Raw genomic sequence first — 20,055 nt, 5'->3', positions numbered from 1 at the left:
GCATTGATCTAATAACAAATCTAAATTTTTTGATTAAATTTAAGCTTGTTCTTCTTCAGTTTGTTGTTCACCACCAGATTTTTTGAAATCTTCATAAGCTTGGAATGCATCATCAAAATGTTGTTTGAATAATTCTTCATTTTCTAATAATGATAAGATTTCTTGGTTTTCTAAATCTAACATCATACCAGTAATTTTACCAGCAGATTCTGGATCTTGAGCTTTACCAGTTGAAACAATTCTTTGGTATAATTCTTCACCTAATAATCTTTTTTGTTGTTCAACTGGAACATTTGGTAAGATTGAAGCTAATTGAGCAACGTTACCAGCACCTGGTTGAGCATTTGGATCAATTGGAGCAGCATTTGGAGCTGGACCACGACCACCTTGGTTTCTTGGACCATTACCACGACCACCACGGAATCCACCTCTACCACCTTGAGGGAATTGTTGGAATTCTTGTGGTAAACCATAAGCTGGTTGACCTGGACGACCACCAACCCATTGACCACCAGCAGCTTGTGGTGGTAAACCTTGACCTGGTCTTGGAATTAAAAATGGTTGATTTGGTAATGGACCTCTAGCACCTGGTGGTAAAAATTGAGGTTGTTGACCATAAATGAATGGAGTTGGAATGAATTGACCTGGTAATCCACCGGCAGCAGCAGCTTGTTGTAATCTTAATTGATTTCTAGCTTGAATTTGTTGTTCTAATTGAGAACGTCTAACATCTTTTCTTTGAGCTAAGGCAACGTATAATGGTTTACCAGCTAACATATGTTGATTCATTTCAGAAATAGCTCTTGAAGCTTCTTCTGGAGAAGAGAATGAAACGAAACCAAAACCTTTAGATTTACCAGATTCATCAATCATAACTTTAACTGAAGAAATAGTACCGAATGATTGGAATTCTTCTTTTAATTTTTCATCATCAATTGAATCATCCAAGTTTTTAACAAATAAGTTAACACCTTGAGATTTTGTTAATTTTTCAATTCTTGCAGCTTCATATTGTTTTTTCAATTCTTCTAATCTTTCAGATTTCTTTTGAGCACGACCAACGTATAATTTTTTACCTTTATAATCTTGATCATTTAATGATTCAATAGATTTAACAGCAGCTTCATGTTCTTCATAGTTAACAAAAGCAAAACCTCTTGATTTACCTTCAGCATCTTTTTCTAAATAGAATGAAGTAACAGTACCAAATGGAGTGAATAATTCTTTAACTTCTTCTTCTGAGGCTTCTAAATCAATGTTTTTAACATAAACATTTGTGAAGGATTTAATAACTTCTTCTAATTTTGATTGACGATCTCTTCTTGCAACATGAGGACCAACATAAACTTCATTGTTGTTTAATAACATACCGTTAACATTTTCAATAGCGGCTTGAGCAGCTTCTGGGGATTCGAAATGAACGAAACCGAAACCTTTTGATTGACCAAAGTTATCAGTGGCAACTTTACAAGATAAAATTCTACCAAAAGCTGAGAAAGTATCATGTAAAGCTTTGTTATCAATAGCTGGATGTAAGTTTTTAATGAAAACATTACCTTCACCATTTCTTCTTTTAGCAGGATCACGTTGAGACCACATGATTCTAATTGGTTGACCTTTAACAACAGAGTAGTTTAATTCATCAATAGCTTTTTCACCATCTTTAACATTATGATAGTTAACATAAGCATAACCTAAAGATCTTTTGGTTAAAGCATCACGACAAACTCTGATTGAAGAAACTTGACCAATTGGAGAGAAAATTTCGAATAATAAAGCTTCATTGATTGATGGTTCTAATTCACCAACGTATAAAGAAGCAGTGGTTTCAGAAACTGAAGAAGATGAAGCTTGTTCACCTTCAGCGGTTGATTCAGTAGCACTGGTGGATGGGGCGGTTGAAGATTCAACGGTTGAAGATTCTTGATCCTTGTTGATGTTCAAGTTTTCTAATTCATTGACAGTTTTATCAACAGCATCAACGGTGTTTGAAGACATTTTTGGTGATATGATATGGTTTTTTTTTAATAGTTTTTTCTAATTTTTTTTGGTTTTTTTAAAAGTTTTTGAAAAAAATGACTTTTTTAAATGGAAGAAAGAGAGGTACGGACTAGTTGGGGAATGAACGTAGACCAGATCTTTTCAAACGAGATAAAAAAAGCTTTTAAGTGTGTTGTGTGATATAAGAAACCTTTGATTTGAAGTTTTAGTTAAAAAAAGTGTTGATTATTTTTTTTTTTTCAATATAAAAATTTTCGACCACCAAACGAAAAAAAAAAATTTGTTGGTCGCGAATTTTTTTTTGATTGATAAAACGAATTCGCGGGAAATCAATGATTATGTAATGATGAGGTAGTCTAAAATGTTTATATAATCAATATTATTATAAACTTCTCAATTTTATATTAGCATGAATTCCTATCAAAATGTTTTATTTTATGGGTATTGTCATATTAATAATGAAGTATCCTAGTATAACACAATGTGGAATGGTTATGATCAAGAAATGAGAGCAAGATATCAAAGAAGCAAGAGTATCAGAAGAGAACGGATCAAACAAGTGTGTCAAGTTAATGATCCTGTTCTCAATCTTAGCTTTGATATGATCAAAGAAGCTAATACCATTGATGGTGATTATACAAACCATGATTATCTTCATCAAGTGGAAAGTATTTATAGGTTATTCCAACTCTCATCTGAAGATGAAGACAGTATTAGAAATGGAGATTTGGTACTCACATATGATGAAAGTATATATAATAAACTTTCATGGTTTAACATGTCAATGGCAAAACCTGAGACGTTGTTAATAAATCCATTATTAGATCTCAATAATTCATTCATAGAAAGTTTAATTAGGAAATTATTCGCAAATGAACATGATCGGGAAATTTGTCGTCAAGATCCATATGTTAAACTATTCACAAATCCATCACAACCTTTAAGAAAAAATAAATTACTGAATTATCATAGAAATGTTGTCATATCACAATGTTCTGAAATTCCTTTGATTGAAATATCTAAAGAATGTAATGAATTTTTACAAGATTCTAACGAGGTGCAAGATGTTATTGAAATAGGAGAATGTATTTCATCACTTTGGTATTCACCTAGAGACATTTTAGAAGCTAATAGTTTTAATGCATCAAAAGAAAGCATTGAACAATACACATTTTTAAACGAGAATTTCATGTCAATGAAAGATAAATCTATTCAAACTCGAATTGAAAAATTAACCAGAAAACTTTGTGGTCAATTAAGTTCATTATCAGGGGTTGATATATCATCGAAAATATTAGATATTTGTTATGGTGTTAATCTAACAATGCATAAATTGAATAAGAATTATAAATATTTAAGCTTTTTCCGAAAACATTTTGACCAAAGAAATTATGATTTGAATTCTTGCCTTGGTGAATTAATTAATCATAGATTGGAAAATACAGATATCAAAGTGAGCTCGGGACAACTTTTCACCATGATAGGAAATGACATGATGATTGAAACAACAAGGTATAAATATTTACAAGATGATTTTATTAAGTTTATTAATTCAACTGTTAGGGAACAGATTTCTTTAAAAGAATTTAAAGTTATTCGTAATTTGATTAAACAAGCAATTTTATATTGTAAACAATCAAATTCCACAATTGTTGTTATATCTAATTTATCAACAATGATAATTTTGGAATTAGATATTAATGGATGTGAATTAATTAATGTTGATGAAGAAAAATTATTTGATGTTAAACTAAGATATAGAATGATAAATTTGGAAGATCAATACTTAACTATGAGATGGGAATTTGTTTATTTGTTTAAACAACTCGGTAAAGAAATCGATCAAAATGTTAAGGATGAATTATTGATTCAATTTCTTTGGAAATTTCAGATAAGTGATAATGAACGATTACAGAATAAAAAAGCAGTGAATAAGGGTGATAAACTTCCAAATATCAATGAAGGCTCAATTGATAATTTCATAACAAGACCTTTACCCAAAATTTTCTCAAACATTGATTTTTTCCATCGAGTTTCAAAACATGAATCTATGTATAATACCAAAAAAATGGTTGTTATACATCAAAATGTTAAAAATGCATTTGGTTATGAAATTGAAGGGATTCCATTAGATAAAAAAATGATCTTAAAAGTATATAAAATAGATTTACCAGCTTTCGATAAACTTGAAGATGAAATTCAACATGGTGCTTTTGAAAAAGAAGTCAAGTCTTTAGAATTTATCAACAAGCATAATTTAAAATGTGAAAAAGAAGGATCAAAAGATGCTATAGTTAATGTACCAAAGATCTATAAGCATTTTATAATGAACTTGAAAAATTCCGAAACGAAGCTTTCTGAATTACACGGATATGCCATATTAATGGAAAAGATTGAACATGTTGATATTTGTTTGAATCCTATAATTGAAGATACACCATATCTCCAAGATTTAGAAAGACAAGTATTAGTGATGGAGAGCTTGGGAATTAAACATAACAATCTAGAGGAATTAGGGAACGTGGTTCTAGATATGAATATGAAACCTTTTATATTAGATTGGGGGTTATCAGAGATTAATCAAGAATCTTGAATATGGTTTATTCTTTATATGTCTAATCACGTGACCTAGCTTTAAAATTTGATATAATTGTAACATTTAAAAGGGTAAACCCTCATGAAAATACCACCATTCTAATTCCCATAACTTTCTCTACAACATGAACACATTCACAAACCCATAACTCCCTTCAAAAACAACTTACTTCCAACCAGCCAATCAAAACCGCACAATTTGTCAAACATTTCGCGAATTTACGCGAATTCCGCGAACGTTTTTCTGGTTTCAGCAACAAAGCGATTTTTTCTATCAAAAGAAAAAAAAAATTTTGCTAAAATAAACACCAAAAAAAAAATAAAAAAAATTGTTTCAAAACAATAAAGGACAACTTTTTTCAATATTATCAGGATTTAAAAGGACTTATAAAAAAGGAATTGATTTAGTTCAATATAACTAGGAGGTGAATATCTGAATATAGAGCTTTAAAGAAAGATAGTTGCCTGCCTAAATTTTTCCAAAAATGAGTTCCAAACAAATGCGTATCGCTATTGTTAGTGATGATAAATGTAAACCAAAAAAATGTCGTCAAGAATGTAAAAAATCATGTCCTGTTGTTAAAACTGGTAAATTATGTATTGAAGTTACACCAACAAATAAAATTGCATTCATTTCAGAAACTTTATGTATTGGTTGTGGTATTTGTGTTAAGAAATGTCCATTTGGTGCTATAAATATTATTAATTTACCAACAAATTTAGAAAAAGAAGTTACTCATCGTTATTCTGCAAATAGTTTTAAATTACATAGATTACCAACTCCAAGACCTGGTCAAGTTTTAGGTTTAGTTGGTACTAATGGTATTGGTAAATCAACTGCTTTGAAAATTCTTGCAGGTAAACAAAAACCAAATTTAGGTAGATTTGATGATCCACCTGATTGGCAAGATATTTTAAAACATTTTAGAGGTTCTGAATTACAAAATTATTTAACTAAAGTTTTAGAAGATGATATTAAAGCTATTATTAAACCTCAATATGTTGATAATATTCCAAGAGCTATTAAAGGTCCAGATACAAAAGTTGGTCAATTATTAAAAGCAAGATTAGAAAGAAAAGATTCAATTAAACAAATCTGTAATGTTTTAGAATTAAATCATATTTTGAAAAGAGATGTTAATGCATTATCTGGTGGTGAATTACAAAGATTTGCTATTGGTATGACTTGTGTTCAAGATGCTAATGTTTATATGTTTGATGAACCTTCTTCATATTTAGATGTTAAACAACGTTTAAATGCTGCTTTAATCATTCGTTCATTATTACATGCTCAATCTTATGTTATTGTTGTGGAACATGATTTATCAGTTTTAGATTATTTATCAGATTTTGTTTGTATTTTATATGGTATGCCATCAGTTTATGGTGTTGTTACATTACCTGCTTCAGTTAGAGAAGGTATTAATATGTTTTTAGATGGTCATATTGTTGCAGAAAATTTAAGATTTAGAACTGAATCTTTACAATTTAGATTAGCTGATGCTCAAGATGCTATGCAATTAGATGCTTCAAGATATTATTCTTATCCTGCAATGTCAAGAACTCAAGGTGATTTCAAAATTCATATTGAAAAAGGTGAATTTAGTGATTCAGAAATTTTAGTTATGATGGGTGAAAATGGTACAGGTAAAACTACATTCTGTAGATTATTAGCTGGTGCAATTCCTGCAGATAATGATTTAGAAGTTCCAAAATTAAATATTTCAATGAAACCACAAAAAATTGCACCAAAATTTACAGGTACAGTTAGACAATTATTTTTTAAAAGAATTAGAGCTTCATTTTTACATCCACAATTTCAAACTGATGTTTGTAAACCATTAAAAATTGATGATATTATTGATCAAGAAGTTCAACATTTATCAGGTGGTGAATTACAAAGAGTTGCTATTACATTAGCATTAGGTGCTCAAGCTGATATTTATTTGATTGATGAACCTTCAGCTTATTTAGATTCTGAACAACGTATTATTTGTTCAAAAGTTATTAGAAGATTTATTTTACATGCTAAAAAGACAGCTTTCATTGTGGAACATGATTTTATTATGGCAACTTATTTAGCTGATAGAGTTATTGTTTTTGAAGGTCAACCATCAAAAGAAGCATTTGCAAGAGAACCAGAATCTTTATTAACTGGTTGTAATAAATTTTTGAAAAATTTAAATGTTACATTCAGAAGAGATCCAAATTCTTTTAGACCAAGAATTAATAAATTAGATTCACAAATGGATAAAGAACAAAAATCTCAAGGTAATTATTTCTTTTTAGATAATTCTGAATTATAAAGGGCGTTCAATTAAATTATTTTGAAAAATTTCAAAAAAAAAAATTTGAAATTTATCCAATTAATTATGGACGCCTCATTAGTATTGCATTTTTTTTAATGTTTAATTATTTATTATGGGGCATTTTGTTTTTATTGATTTATTATAATTATTTGGTTTAATCATTATTATAGAAACGGGTTTTAACATTTTTCATTTAAAGTTTTTGAAAGATTCAAGAATCTAGTCATATTGTTTTCTTTTTTGGTACTGGAAATGCAAACAAGGTTTGTCATTTTTCAGATGTATAATAAATTGTTCTAATTCATTCTTTGGTGTTCTCTTATATATGTGATATATTAAAGAAAAATGAAGTTTGTGGCCTTTCAAGGTTATATATATTCAAGGAAAATGAGTATTCAATCTCTTTCTTCATGGTTTTAGACAATATAAATAGGATAATAAAAGTTATGTAAATTATTAATTATTGATTTTTGTAGATTTTTGTATGAATTTTTGATATATCACCTATATGGTTGTTGCTTCTACCATATTACTAATTTCGAGACAAAATGACGAGGACATAAAGATCTTGAAATATATAAATTTTGATCAAAGAACAAATTTAACAAAGATCCATACGTTATATTCATCGTTTGATCTGACAGTTATATCAATATACTAGTCTACTCATCAAATAGGCCATATTTCCGAAGAAAAGCACAACAAAATAACATGACAATAGAGCAAAAACCACTTTGGGTACTTGGATATGGTTCATTAATATTTAAACCACCTCCACATGCTAAATATGTGATACCTGGAGTTATTCATGGATATACAAGAAGATTTTGGCAATCATCATCAGATCATAGAGGTACCCCGGAGCATAAGGGAAGAGTTGTTACATTAATTCCATATGATGATATAAAGACAAGAGAAGAATTTATAAAAGATTTATATAAATATGAAGAAAATTTACATGATGAATTCCATAAAAATGATTTAAAAGTTTGGGCATGTGCTTATTATATCCCTGCAGAATTTTCTCAAGAAGTTACTGAATATTTAAATGTTAGAGAACAAGATGGCTATACTATACATAATATTCCATTCTTATTACATCATGATCCATTAATACATAATCAATCAGAATTAGTTGAAGCTATAAATCAATTACCAAAGGACCATTTGACGGGGAAACATGTCTTAACAAGTGTTGTATATATCGGTACAGTGGATAATGAAAGTTTTATAGGACCAGAGACCATTGAAGATACAGCTAATGTTATAAGTGAAGCCCAAGGTCCAAGTGGTGCAAATTGGGAATATCTAGAGAAATTATATCATTCATTAAAAGAGCTAGATAAGAATGGGAAAGATAATTATTTAGAGAAATTGGTGGAAAAAGTCATTGAAGTTAGAAAAGAGAAAGGCATAGACCTCAGTTGATATAGAGATGTATATATAACTTATAATTGAACCGAGATCTCATTTGATCTTGATGTTAATGTAGATGTTTTGTTATATATCGAAAGATCCGCGAAAAGCCTATACACCTTTATGATTTCGCTTTGAGTTTCAACAACCCTTGTTCATATGGTCCTTATATCTCAGAATAACCAAAGCCATCTTAAAATGAAGCTGTTAAGCCTTTTCTCACTGTGCTTAGCTGGTTGTTCAGCACTAGGTGTTATATACGAAGGGTTCTATTACACAGGACCAAAAGAACTAGAGACTGTTCGTATTATAAATGGAACTGTTTTTAATGCAAATGATGAAAATTACTATTTAGAAAATGTTGGAAGGTTCATTATTCACAATGAGACAGATGGAAGCACATATTATGACTTTACTGAGTTGGCTCAAGCTGAAAATCTCGATAGTGATGAAACTGCTTTTAATACTTATCTAATTAGAATTGCTGCTGGTACTATAGGAGGCTTGATTACTGCTAAACCATGGCCACCAAGAGGGACTGATTCAGAGACAGAGGACCAAAAATAATAATGGAAATGACTATGTATCGTTATTTCACATATAATTGACACAATATTGATGTGACATAATGATATAATACCTTCTTGAGATCTGTAGAATGACAACTAAATTGAGATCAAAGCAGTACATTCGACAATGCCATCCAAGATCCGTCTCATAATAAAACCATTAAATGGAACCACTTTCCAACCTTTCTTCAACCATGTCAACGTCGTTATAACTTATCAAACAGACGATCAATTATGACACATTTCTTAACATCTTGTCTATATACCAGCGCACTGTCCTTCCTAAAAGGGAAGCTCTAGCAGGTAGTAGTTTACTATGGCCGTCGTAAAGTTGGCCCTACCGACTGATAACACTTAAAAAAATCATTATTAGTCAATTTGCACATGAAAAGCTTGATTTTATTAACGGTGGAAAAGTTTTGTTTCATATTGAGATCGTTTAAAAGTATTAGAATCTCGTGTTTTTACTGAAAGGGAAAGTCAGATGCTTGATTTATTTGCTCGTGTGTGTACTATAAGAATAATCATATATAAGTGAGAGGATATCCCATAATTGTTGGTTCGTGTGTTCAGTGTGCATGGGTAAGATTATTGCTGCTATAGATTGAAAAAAAAATTCATTGAATATATATAATATGATTAGTGATAAAGCTGCTACAGTATTAGGAACTTTAGGTACAGTATGTTGGTGTATTCAACTTATACCTCAAGTTTATTATAATTTTAAAAGAAAAAATTGTGAAGGTTTCCCACCATTAATGATGTTTCTTTGGGCATTTTGTGGTATCCCATTTGCAATTTATTTTATATCAACAAGAGGTAATGTTTCTGTTCAAGTTCAACCTGAAATTTTTTTTTGTTTTTGTACAATTGCATGGATACAAACTCTTTATTATCCACCTATACAAATGAATTGGAAGAAAATTGCTATGATGATTATTCCATTTATTTTATTTGCAATTGGTGCACAAGTTGGATTTATATTATGGTTAAGACCTTTATATGATCGTGGTATAAAATGGCCAACTTTAATCTTTGGTATATTAGCTTCAGTTTCTTTAGCTTTAGGTTTATTACCACCTTATTTTGAATTAGCAAAGAGAAGAGGTCGTGTCGTGGGGATAAATTTTTGGTTTATTGGTATTGATTGTCTTGGTGCATTTTTATCCATGCTTTCAGTTGTTGTTGGGAATATGGATATATTAGGTATAGTATTATATTGTATTTGTTGTGCATTAGAAATTGGGATATTTTTAAGTCATTTCATATGGTGTTTAAGATTCAAATGGTTAAATAAAGATTATCAAGATGAATTAGAAGGTGATATTAAAGAAGAAGATATAGGATTAGATAATGAAAAAACTGCCAATAAAAAAGATGCAGATTATACAGCTACTAGTAATAATAATAGTGATGATAAAACTGAAGATGAGGTGATTGAATCTGATATAACGGATAAAAAATCACAAAATTAAGTATATAATGATACAATATATATAGATTAACGACCTAAAATATTACTGCACGACTTGTAGCGAAGTATAATTATAACATCTATAATGTATTGGTTTATATAAATATGCAAATAAATAATATAAATAACAGGTTGTGTATATATCACAATCTTTTAATAGTAGATCTCCAATAATGAACCTCGTAATCTTCAGGCCAATCCCATGTAGGTGCTTGTTCTAAATCAATATTTGAATCATCAGTATCATCTTCTAAATCATTTGATTCATTTTGTAAAACTTCTAAATGTGTCTTTGCATGTTTAATTATAACTTCAGCAAACCCATCAGGCATTGAAGCTAATAACATTGCAATAGTTTCTCTTTCAGGTATAATTTTCAAATCTTCCCAAATTCCAATAATTTCACCAATTTCATCTTGATAATCACATTGACCTAATAACTTGATATAAGGCTTCCAAATTGAATTTGATGGTATAATAACACCTTGTGCATCATCAATTTTCTTTTTACAATGTTTCCTAAATTCATGAACTGCAATTTGTGATGCATATCTATTATCCCAAATTAATGATTTTCCAAATTTATAAGCTGGTAATATTAATGAAATCAAACAATTTTCATTGGGGATCCCATCACAATGGGTTTCTAATAATCTTTTATATAAATCATATGAATTATGTGGATTATGATATGATTCACATAATAAAACTTCACCAATAATGGATCTTGAAGGTTCAGCTAAATGTTGAAAAATATTTCTTGCATAATCAGATCCAGTATCATATATCTTAAATTGATCTTTTGACTTGTATAAACTTCTTATAATTGATGATAATCTCTTATTACTATATATTGAAGTACCCGAATTGAAAATTGTAGAAACTGATTGATATTTTTGTAATATTGCTTTTGCTTCATCAATTTGTTGTTCATTAATTTCAGATTCACTTAATGCTTTAGTGAAAATTTCAGAGTTTTCCTTGTTTAATAATTCAAAATCATCAAGACCTTTGAATAATTCATGCCATAAAGTTGAATCTTTTGATAATGATTCATTAGTTATTTCATCATCAAAACTTTGCATTAATGATTGTGGTGATTTACTTAGTTGAAGCTTGATTATACTGGCTAATTGACGTTCTTCTTTAGTCTGGAGTTCTTCATTCATAGCAAAATTATAAAATTTAGCAGATCTTTTAGATGATAATGATAATAAACTATATGAAATACCCAAATATCCCAATGGTGAAATCTTCAGTTTATTTTCAAGTAAGAAATCTACCAAGACCCTTTGTGCACTTAAGATGAATAATTTATGATCCCTACTATTTTTAGATTCACCAACTCCTGCCATTAATGAAATTAATCTATTAACTTTATCTTTGTTACCCATTGATTTAATGGACAGAATTATTTGTGCTAGCTCAGGCAATTTATGTGGTTTGAATCTTATACCATAAAAAATCATATTCTCTACCACAATCATAGGAACTCCAGCTGCATTTGAACTTTCAGCATATTGTTTGAATAAATAATATATTAGATCAAATTCATATTCAGATCTTGGTAGTCTTGAAATTATATCCTCTAAAACAAAATTTGGTAAGTTTGATTGACCTTCGATAGCGAAACACGAGTCAGTAATATTTGATGCCAATATACTAGAGATCCATTTCATGATATCTTCCAAGTTTTGGTTTGAGACTAAATGTGATTTAACAGCAGTGTATACCAATTCTATATTTCCCTTCAGACCATTATGTACTACTTTTGTATATAGTTCAGAGCTACCTCCAGTATATAAATTGATAAGCTGTTGTGTATCTTTTGTTAATTTGTCTTTGGGGATTGAATTATTAATGTCTGATCCTATCAAACGTGGTATATTGTAAGATATATGATTGACTTCCTTGGGTACTCTTTCAACAGATCCAAAAGCTGATGCATAGTGTAATAAATGCATTAGTAATATGAATAATTTACTCAGACTTTCCACTTTTTGATGTGACTTTATATCCAATCGAGTCTCACCCACTTCGTTATAATGCTGTAGTATATTTCTCTTGAAATGATCAATTGTAATTAGTGACCTCCTTGGATTAACTTTTTCATGGATCTTATTCCTTTGCCTTATAAGCATGCACAAGTCACCATATGGGATTCCTTCTTTCAGATTTTTCAATTCTTTAGTTGTCTTTTCTAAATGATTCATGGTGAAGTCTCGTCGGCTAATATATGTAGTACGAGACCAAATCTTTGACAGCAGTATCCCACCATTTTTCCTGCAAAAAAGCATTTTGTGTAGCTGATTTTAATCCCTTTCTCTTAGGAAATGTCACACCCTCAACCAAATATTAATCTCAGCCCTTAAAACCTTCAATTAGTCACTGATTTGTCCCTGTTTTGGTGGAAACAATAGGAAACCTCCACAAAATTTGGCTTTCGAGACAATCTATAAAATGCGCGGGGCAACATCTATCTAAATTCCGCGAAAAAGCACTTTTGTCATAATGATCAAGATTTCAATTTTATACGATTTTAATAAATCAATTGTATGCCATCATCAAGATTTCAAAGGCTTTTGACGATTGTTGAAGAGAATTCAAGACAATCACAGTGTGTAATTTGCTGTTAAGGGATGCCTGGAGTGCCAAGGGAGTATCTGGGGCTCATGAGAGATGCCATCAAGGACTCAAGCAATTCGCCATCGGGCCAAAGACCGTTAAAGCGCAGAAGAAGAAATAGACAGAACATTCCTGGTCAAATGGGTAATGATGATGTAAATGGAAACTCAGAATCACAAGGAAGCTCATTATCTGAACCGATCACCATAGACGATTCAACACCAGAGGTTAAAGAAGAGGGTCAGAGTCAGGTAACACCGAAAGCCAGTAGCAATGCTAGTCCCAACCCTCAATCATTTATAGATCTATCAGATATAGACAAAACACCTGAAGTTGCTAAAATTATCACATTAGAAGAATCACAGGAGAGAGATACACCTGATTCCAACTTGGAAATAACGGTTGATGATGATGGTGATAATGACGATGACGACGATGAGGATGATGATGATGAGGATGATTTTGATGACTTTGAAGATGTTGATCTCGAGAATGTTAAACCAAGGGCAAGTTCAAACATCACAGGAGATATCAACATCAATGTTAATCATAAAAAGGATGAGCTTCAAGGTAAAAAGAAGAAGAAGGGGAAATCAAAGAATGTTATCAGTAGAGAAGAAAGATTATTTAGGAAAGATTATCATCGCAATCATATCGCAATCATGGCAATACATGGATTTATAAGGAATAAATGGTGTAATAACAGTACAATTCATGCTTATATCACAAAATTAATAACCTCCAAAATATATGATGAATTACATCCTTCAAAAGAAATTGAAATGCCTCAAATAAGGACAAGAAGATTTTTAGACGGTCTACGGCATCTATTAGATAAATGGTCTAAATATTATAAAGTTACATCAAATAAAGGTATAATAAAACATGACTGGTATGACTGGTATGGTTATGATAAAAGTAAAACACCATTTGAAAGATTTGCTAAATGCATTGCTAAAGGAAGAGGCAGTAGAGATATAGGTGCCCAAGGGTTTGTTGCTTTACTAAGAGCTGCTGGTGTTCCATCACGTTTAGTATTTTCATTACAACCACCAGATGTTACATGTATGGCAATTAAGACCAAACCTGAATTTGGAAACAATGAACAAACCACATCAAAAGCACCTAAGAGTGCAACTGAAAAATTATTGGAGTTGAGAAAGGGGAAAATAAGTGAATCTGTTGACAAACCTGTTAAAAATATAGATATAGAATTGGATTATCCTATATTTTGGGCAGAAGCTTGGGATTCAGCATCTAAAATATGGATAACTATTGATCCTGTAATTTTCAAAATTATTGAAAATATCAAATATAGAAGTAAACTTGAACCACCATTTAGTTATCCTCATAATAATCTTACTTATGTTATTGGTTATGATAGAAAAGGTGGAGTCAGAGATATTACTAAACGTTATGCAGAGAAATATTATGCTAAAACTAGAAAGAAACGTATAACTAAAGATGAAAAGGAAGAGATTTGGTATGAAGATTTTCTGCAGACATTATCTACAAGAAGTGCTAATAGAGCTGATGAATATGAAGATGAATATTTCAATAAAAAGGCAATAAGTGAAGGTATGCCTGATAATATTCAAGATTTCAAAAATCATCCTTTTTATGTATTAGAGGGACATTTAAGATCAAATGAAATTTTACATCCAAAGGAACACTGTGGTATGATTAGAACAAAGGGTAAAAATTCATCATTAAAAGTTTATAAAAGAGAAAATGTTCAAACTTTAAGAACTCCAAGAGCTTGGTATCAAAAAGGTCGAGTTTTGAAAACAGGTGAAAGACCAATGATGGTTAAACAGAAAACTGCTTTACAAATGAAAGATGATGATGATGATCCAGAGGAAAGATTATATGCAATTTTCCAAACAAGTATATATATTCCACCTCCAGTTCAAAATGGTGAAATTACTAAGAATGCTTATGGTAATATTGATGTTTATGTTGATTCAATGATCCCTGAAGGTGGTGTATTAATTCAAAAACCATTTGCAACAGATGCTGCTAAAATGGTTGGTATTGATTTTGCTCCTGCTGTTGTAGGTTTCAAATTTGAAAGAAGAGGTGCAACACCAAAAATTGATGGGATTCTCGTTGCAGAAGAATTTAAAGAAGCTGTTGAAGTTGTTAGTGAACAACTCAAAGTTGAAGCTGTGGAGAAACAAAGAATTGATTTAGAAATTAGAGCTTTGAAAGGTTGGGGTTTATTATTGGCTAAATTAAGAATTAAACATAGATTAAATACTCAACATGGTAAAATTGATGAAGATGAAGATGTGAATGGAAATAGTGAAGATGAATTCGCCAGATTAGAGAAAGAATATGAAAATTATTTGGAAAATGATAGTAGTGATGATGATGATGATGGAAATGGAAGTGAAGAAGGAGAAGAACAAAAAAATCATTATGAACCTGGTGGATTTATTGTGGAAGCTGGTCAAGGTGGATTTGAAGCACCAGGTGGATTCATTCCTGATGAAGGTGGTTTTGATAAAGGTGATGAATATGAAGAATCTCATGGAGGTGGAGGTTTCATACAAGATGAAGATGAAGGATATAACTCATATGATGAACAAAGAAACGTTTCTAATAGAAGTCACAGTGAAGTGCAAGATTCAGATGGTGGATTTTTGATTGATGATGACGATCCAACTAACTCCAAATCTAAATTTGATGAAGATGATGATGAACCTTATTATGGAGAAGGTGGATTTATTGTCGAGAATGAACAACCTGAAAATGAAGAACACAAAGAGGTTACTAATGAAGAACCAAGTAATCAAGTTGTTGAAAATGATGAAAATGATGAAGATATAGATGAATTTGAAGCTTTCTTCGATCAATTACAAAATGGTGAAGAGGATGATGATCATGAAAGTGATGAAAATGAAAAACCTGATGAAGAAAATGAACAAGTTTTTGGAAATGAAAAAGATGATAATGAAAAAGATGAAATCTATAATGTCAAAGAATCAGAAAACGGTAATCAAAACGAACCTTTGCAGGAATCAGTTAATGAACCAGCTGAAAATTTTGCTGATGGATTAATAATTGAAGAATCCAATACACCAATCCAGGATGCAAAGAATGATGTACTTGAAAATAATGCTACTAAACCTGAAAAATTTTCATATGAACCTAATATTATAAATGACTCAATCATACAAGAGTCATCAGAACAATCAATACCTGATCCAATACCAGAAGAAGAAGAATTTGAAAATGAATTAGACAAGGAATTTAATGAACAATTAAGAAAAGAACAAGAATTATCAAAATTGAAAACTTCACAAGAATCAAATAGCTCAAAGAATATTGATGAAGATAATGTTGAAGACTTTGAATTTGATTACGATTCTGACTAATAAAAATTATATGTAATCTATTATATAAATGAAATGCAAATGATTTAATGAATTTATTGAAAGTATGTTATATGTACTATATATATCTCAAAAAATATTATATGTGTAGAAGTAAATTATAAACCTTTTTTTTAATGCAATACCACCCATTTATTTGTTTTTTATGCTAATTTGTATTAATATAATGCTAATTATAATTGAATTATTTACCCAATCTTCTTCTTTTTTCCTCAATTCTTCTTCTTTCTCTTTCAGCTTCTTCTTTTTCTTCCAATCTTGCCCTTTTAGCAGATCTCATTTCTTCATTCAAGACTTCAGAACCTGTAGCTTCCATATCTGATAAATCATCATCTTGATCAATAAAATCTGATCTTGATTTACCTCTATTAAACATTTTCCAAATTTCATCTCTATCATAACCAACATCTTCTTCCTCTTCTTCTATTTCTTCATCATCTTCAATAAAATCTGATTCATATTCATCTTCATCATAATAATTTTGTTTTGATTGTTTCTTCATAGTTTGTTCTTTTCTCTTTTTAGCATCTAATTTAGCTTGTAATTGAGCAGAAGGTTTAGCAAATTCTTTTGGTCTTGGTTTTGGTTTAGGTGGTGCGGCTTGTGGTCTTTGAGGTGGTGGAGCAGATCTTTGACGAGGTATGTTATTTGTTGGTGTTGTACTTCTCCTTATACTTGAATATGTAGATGATTGTGGGTTTGGTGATGGTCTTGTAGATCTGGGTTGAGTTTTAGAAATATGTTTTGGAGCTGTTATTTGTGTTGGATTTGGTGATTGTTCTTTACGCTCTTTTAATAATTTTGCCTTTTCTTCAGCTTGCATCATTAATTCTTTAAAAGATAATCTTTTTTGAGGTGATGAAGATCTTGGACGTTGTTGAATGGCACTTTCTTTAACTTGAACTTCTGGGATTCTTCTCCTTCTAACAGCAGGTTGTCTTGATGATGATGTTGATGATGATGATGTGTTATTTCTTCGTTGTGTTTTTGGTTTGGGGTTTGCTGCCTCTTTTTTAGCATTTTCAATTCTTCGTAGTTCTTTTAATCTTTGAACAGCAGGATCTATTGTTCTTGGAGGTTCTGCTGATTGTGAACGACGTACTGAATTTGTTGGAATTGGTCTTGGTTTAGGTTTTGGTGTATTTGAACTTGATGAAGTACTTGTCCTTTTACCATCATTTGAATTTTTGTAATTATATCCTTGTGAAATGCTACTATCTGAATCTTTTGTCTTATGTTTGATCTGAGATAGAATTGATGAGAAACTCATTTCTCCAATTTACTAATGCTTTATAAGGAAAATATCCCTTATTGAATATCTTGTTAAAATTAATAATGACTTGTACATTTTAATTTTTGTATCTATGTGTTTCTCGAATTTTATTTTACTGCCAGCGCGAATTTTGCCATCAGTCGGAACTGGACACTTTTGGAAAATTCCGGTCACTGCCATCAGATTTCGGGTAAATTTAATACTATAAGTAAATTTAGATAAGCGTATATTATCAACAGATCTTGTAATTCTTACACTACATTTTGATATGAATCAATTGTTTAAAAGGAAAAGGGAAATATGTATATTTATTAAGTCTGTTGGTATCAGTCATAGAGTATTAATCCAGACATGATATTCACAAATCAGCTTGAATAAGATCACCTTTTTAATTGTGTATAATAATATAATAACCATGAAGTCAAAGGAGAGATAAATGAGATGAAACGAAAATTAAGAAATTATGTAAATTAAAACTTATAAAAGTAATAACATTCCATGATCCAATTTAAGTTCAAAATTTAGCATCTAGACAAAGAGTTGCATGAAGCTTTTAAGAAAGCATTGAAATTGATCTATCATTCAAAAAGGTATGAAACGTTTTCTTTGAATATGAGTAATTTGCATCAAAAAGGAGCATAACCAATCACACATTTTGTAAAATGTATGATTTCAAAGTCTCAGGATCATGATAAAGAACTCATAAAGAACATTGATTGAAAAAGGTGAACATAATGGAGTTTTCAGTGTATCAAAAACCACACATTAACAAACTCAATACTTTAAACCAGCAGCATAGCAGAAAAAAACAAGAAAGACAATTCCAAACAGAATATAAGTTATAAAAGGTGTGATAAAATAGATGATGGGTATCAATTGTGGGTATTTGAAAATTTGAAAAGGTATCAATGATGAGTGTATATGGGGTATCAATTTGAGCATAATATCAATTATGGATGAAGAAAGACATAATTGAAAGGAATGGAAAATGGGTATTTAAAATTTGAAGATTGGGTATCACAATTAATGTGTAATTGGAAAATAAAACTGTGAAAAATGAACAAATAACAGGAAAAATGGGTATCTTTGATAATTAATAATGGGTATCTTTTTTTGCAAAAGGGTATTTTAATGGGTATCTCAAGTAATAATGATCTGGGGAAAAGAAAAAGAATGAAGTATGGGTGTTTCACAAATTGTATAGGGTATCAAGTAATTCAATTGTAAGGGTATCATTGTTTATATAAACATCTTTTATTTTAATCAGCACCCAATGGAGAACCGTAGTAATTTTCAAATAATCATATAATATCCTTCAAAATAAGACAATATATGTAAAGGGACAAATGGAAATAAAAAAAATCATTAGCAAAAGTAGAGAAATATCATCAAAACAACAAAGAGGAACATTTGTATTGTTTATAACTTACCAAGTGGGAATCAATTGAATTTATATGGGAGATATTAATTAAAGGGTATCAATGCAAAAAAATGAGGTTCAAAAAAATCAGCTAGATGGACCGTTTATATATCAAAATTAACGAACCATAAAAAGCACATGCATCTAGACTCAATCAACATAATAAACTTCTTAGACAACCAATGATGATCAAATGTATATCCCTAAGCAACCGATCAAAATTTAAAATATTATAATGTGGCATGGTTATAGTTAGTATGTATAAGTTAATAAAATGGGTATAAGAATTTTTGTAAATTATCAATAAAATGCTGAACTCCTTGCGTAAGATGTAAATCTTGAACTTAAACACAAAAACCTTTTTGTGTCATGTACTCTTAAGGAGTACTTCATCTTTAAGCGTAGAATTGTTAAGAAATCCACTCATTGAGCAACTGAGCAATTGAACAATTGAACAAACGTAATAGACAAGAACATCAATAACCAGGTATAATTGCTGTTAAAATTCCAGTTCTTTATCATATTAATTGAATGAAATGTATAGTAAAATGAATAAAATTTGCCATCCTGGATTTTCAAGGATGATGAAAAAATCGATTAAAGTTATCCGAAAATTTTGTGCACCAACCTGATCCAAGGTTATAATAACCAATAGTCAAAATTAATATAATTTTAGGTTAGACCTGGTAATTGAACTAACTCCATTCGATCTCAACTAACATGTGGTTTATGTGAAATAAAGCATCCTGTATGTAATTTAAAATTATATCAATATAGCCTCTGATGGTTGAGTATTCCCGCTAAAAATTAGTCAAGTCGTAACGACAATAGATTTGTACCCTGCATATAGTTGATAACAACTAAAGATCTATAGTTAGGTTAACCGTGGATAAAATGTCTCTTTGCATCACCATTCATGATTGATTAATTACTTGCATATGGTGGATAAATGTGGACTATCATGAAGTTAAAACA

At 30.3% G+C, this 20,055-nt stretch overlaps 9 protein-coding genes across 9 annotated transcripts; 6 read left to right on the top strand and 3 right to left on the bottom strand.

Moving 5' to 3' along the window:
• Nucleotides 1–39: 39 nt before the first annotated feature.
• On the bottom strand, nt 40–1,998 carry PAB1 (polyadenylate-binding protein; the record flags this gene model as incomplete). Its single annotated transcript, XM_011273610.1, has 1 exon — nt 40–1,998. One exon carries the CDS (start codon nt 1,996–1,998, stop codon nt 40–42), a length of 1,959 nt encoding a protein of 652 aa, XP_011271912.1.
• Nucleotides 1,999–2,482: 484 nt separating this feature from the next.
• Nucleotides 2,483–4,594, top strand: BN7_5826 (uncharacterized protein; the record flags this gene model as incomplete). The annotated part of the gene is made up of 1 exon (XM_011273609.1): nt 2,483–4,594. The coding sequence occupies one exon, from the start codon at nt 2,483–2,485 to the stop codon at nt 4,592–4,594; it is 2,112 nt and encodes a 703-aa protein (XP_011271911.1).
• Nucleotides 4,595–5,081: 487 nt separating this feature from the next.
• RLI1 (Fe-S cluster-binding ribosome biosynthesis protein) lies at nt 5,082–6,902 on the top strand (the record flags this gene model as incomplete). Its single annotated transcript, XM_011273608.1, has 1 exon — nt 5,082–6,902. One exon carries the CDS (start codon nt 5,082–5,084, stop codon nt 6,900–6,902), a length of 1,821 nt encoding a protein of 606 aa, XP_011271910.1.
• Nucleotides 6,903–7,616: 714 nt separating this feature from the next.
• Nucleotides 7,617–8,333, top strand: GCG1 (gamma-glutamylcyclotransferase; the record flags this gene model as incomplete). The annotated part of the gene is made up of 1 exon (XM_011273607.1): nt 7,617–8,333. The coding sequence occupies one exon, from the start codon at nt 7,617–7,619 to the stop codon at nt 8,331–8,333; it is 717 nt and encodes a 238-aa protein (XP_011271909.1).
• A 186-nt stretch (nt 8,334–8,519) lies between these two features.
• On the top strand, nt 8,520–8,888 carry BN7_5823 (uncharacterized protein; the record flags this gene model as incomplete). Its single annotated transcript, XM_011273606.1, has 1 exon — nt 8,520–8,888. One exon carries the CDS (start codon nt 8,520–8,522, stop codon nt 8,886–8,888), a length of 369 nt encoding a protein of 122 aa, XP_011271908.1.
• A 910-nt stretch (nt 8,889–9,798) lies between these two features.
• ILT1 (Ilt1p) lies at nt 9,799–10,365 on the top strand (the record flags this gene model as incomplete). The annotated part of the gene is made up of 1 exon (XM_011273605.1): nt 9,799–10,365. The coding sequence occupies one exon, from the start codon at nt 9,799–9,801 to the stop codon at nt 10,363–10,365; it is 567 nt and encodes a 188-aa protein (XP_011271907.1).
• Nucleotides 10,366–10,507: 142 nt separating this feature from the next.
• On the bottom strand, nt 10,508–12,661 carry BN7_5821 (uncharacterized protein; the record flags this gene model as incomplete). Its single annotated transcript, XM_011273604.1, has 1 exon — nt 10,508–12,661. The coding sequence occupies one exon, from the start codon at nt 12,659–12,661 to the stop codon at nt 10,508–10,510; it is 2,154 nt and encodes a 717-aa protein (XP_011271906.1).
• Nucleotides 12,662–13,003: 342 nt separating this feature from the next.
• On the top strand, nt 13,004–16,369 carry RAD4 (Rad4p; the record flags this gene model as incomplete). Its single annotated transcript, XM_011273603.1, has 1 exon — nt 13,004–16,369. The coding sequence occupies one exon, from the start codon at nt 13,004–13,006 to the stop codon at nt 16,367–16,369; it is 3,366 nt and encodes a 1,121-aa protein (XP_011271905.1).
• A 202-nt stretch (nt 16,370–16,571) lies between these two features.
• Nucleotides 16,572–17,657, bottom strand: SPT2 (Spt2p; the record flags this gene model as incomplete). Its single annotated transcript, XM_011273602.1, has 1 exon — nt 16,572–17,657. One exon carries the CDS (start codon nt 17,655–17,657, stop codon nt 16,572–16,574), a length of 1,086 nt encoding a protein of 361 aa, XP_011271904.1.
• Between the last annotated feature and the right edge of the window lie 2,398 nt (nt 17,658–20,055).

Source organism: Wickerhamomyces ciferrii, contig 00235, assembly GCF_000313485.1.
Source record: "Wickerhamomyces ciferrii WGS project CAIF00000000 data, strain NRRL Y-1031 F-60-10, contig 00235, whole genome shotgun sequence".
Taxonomy (NCBI): Eukaryota; Fungi; Ascomycota; class Saccharomycetes; order Phaffomycetales; family Wickerhamomycetaceae; genus Hansenula; species Hansenula ciferrii.
Note: the sequence above shows the minus strand (reverse complement) of the source record. Positions and strands in the feature narration are given on the sequence as shown.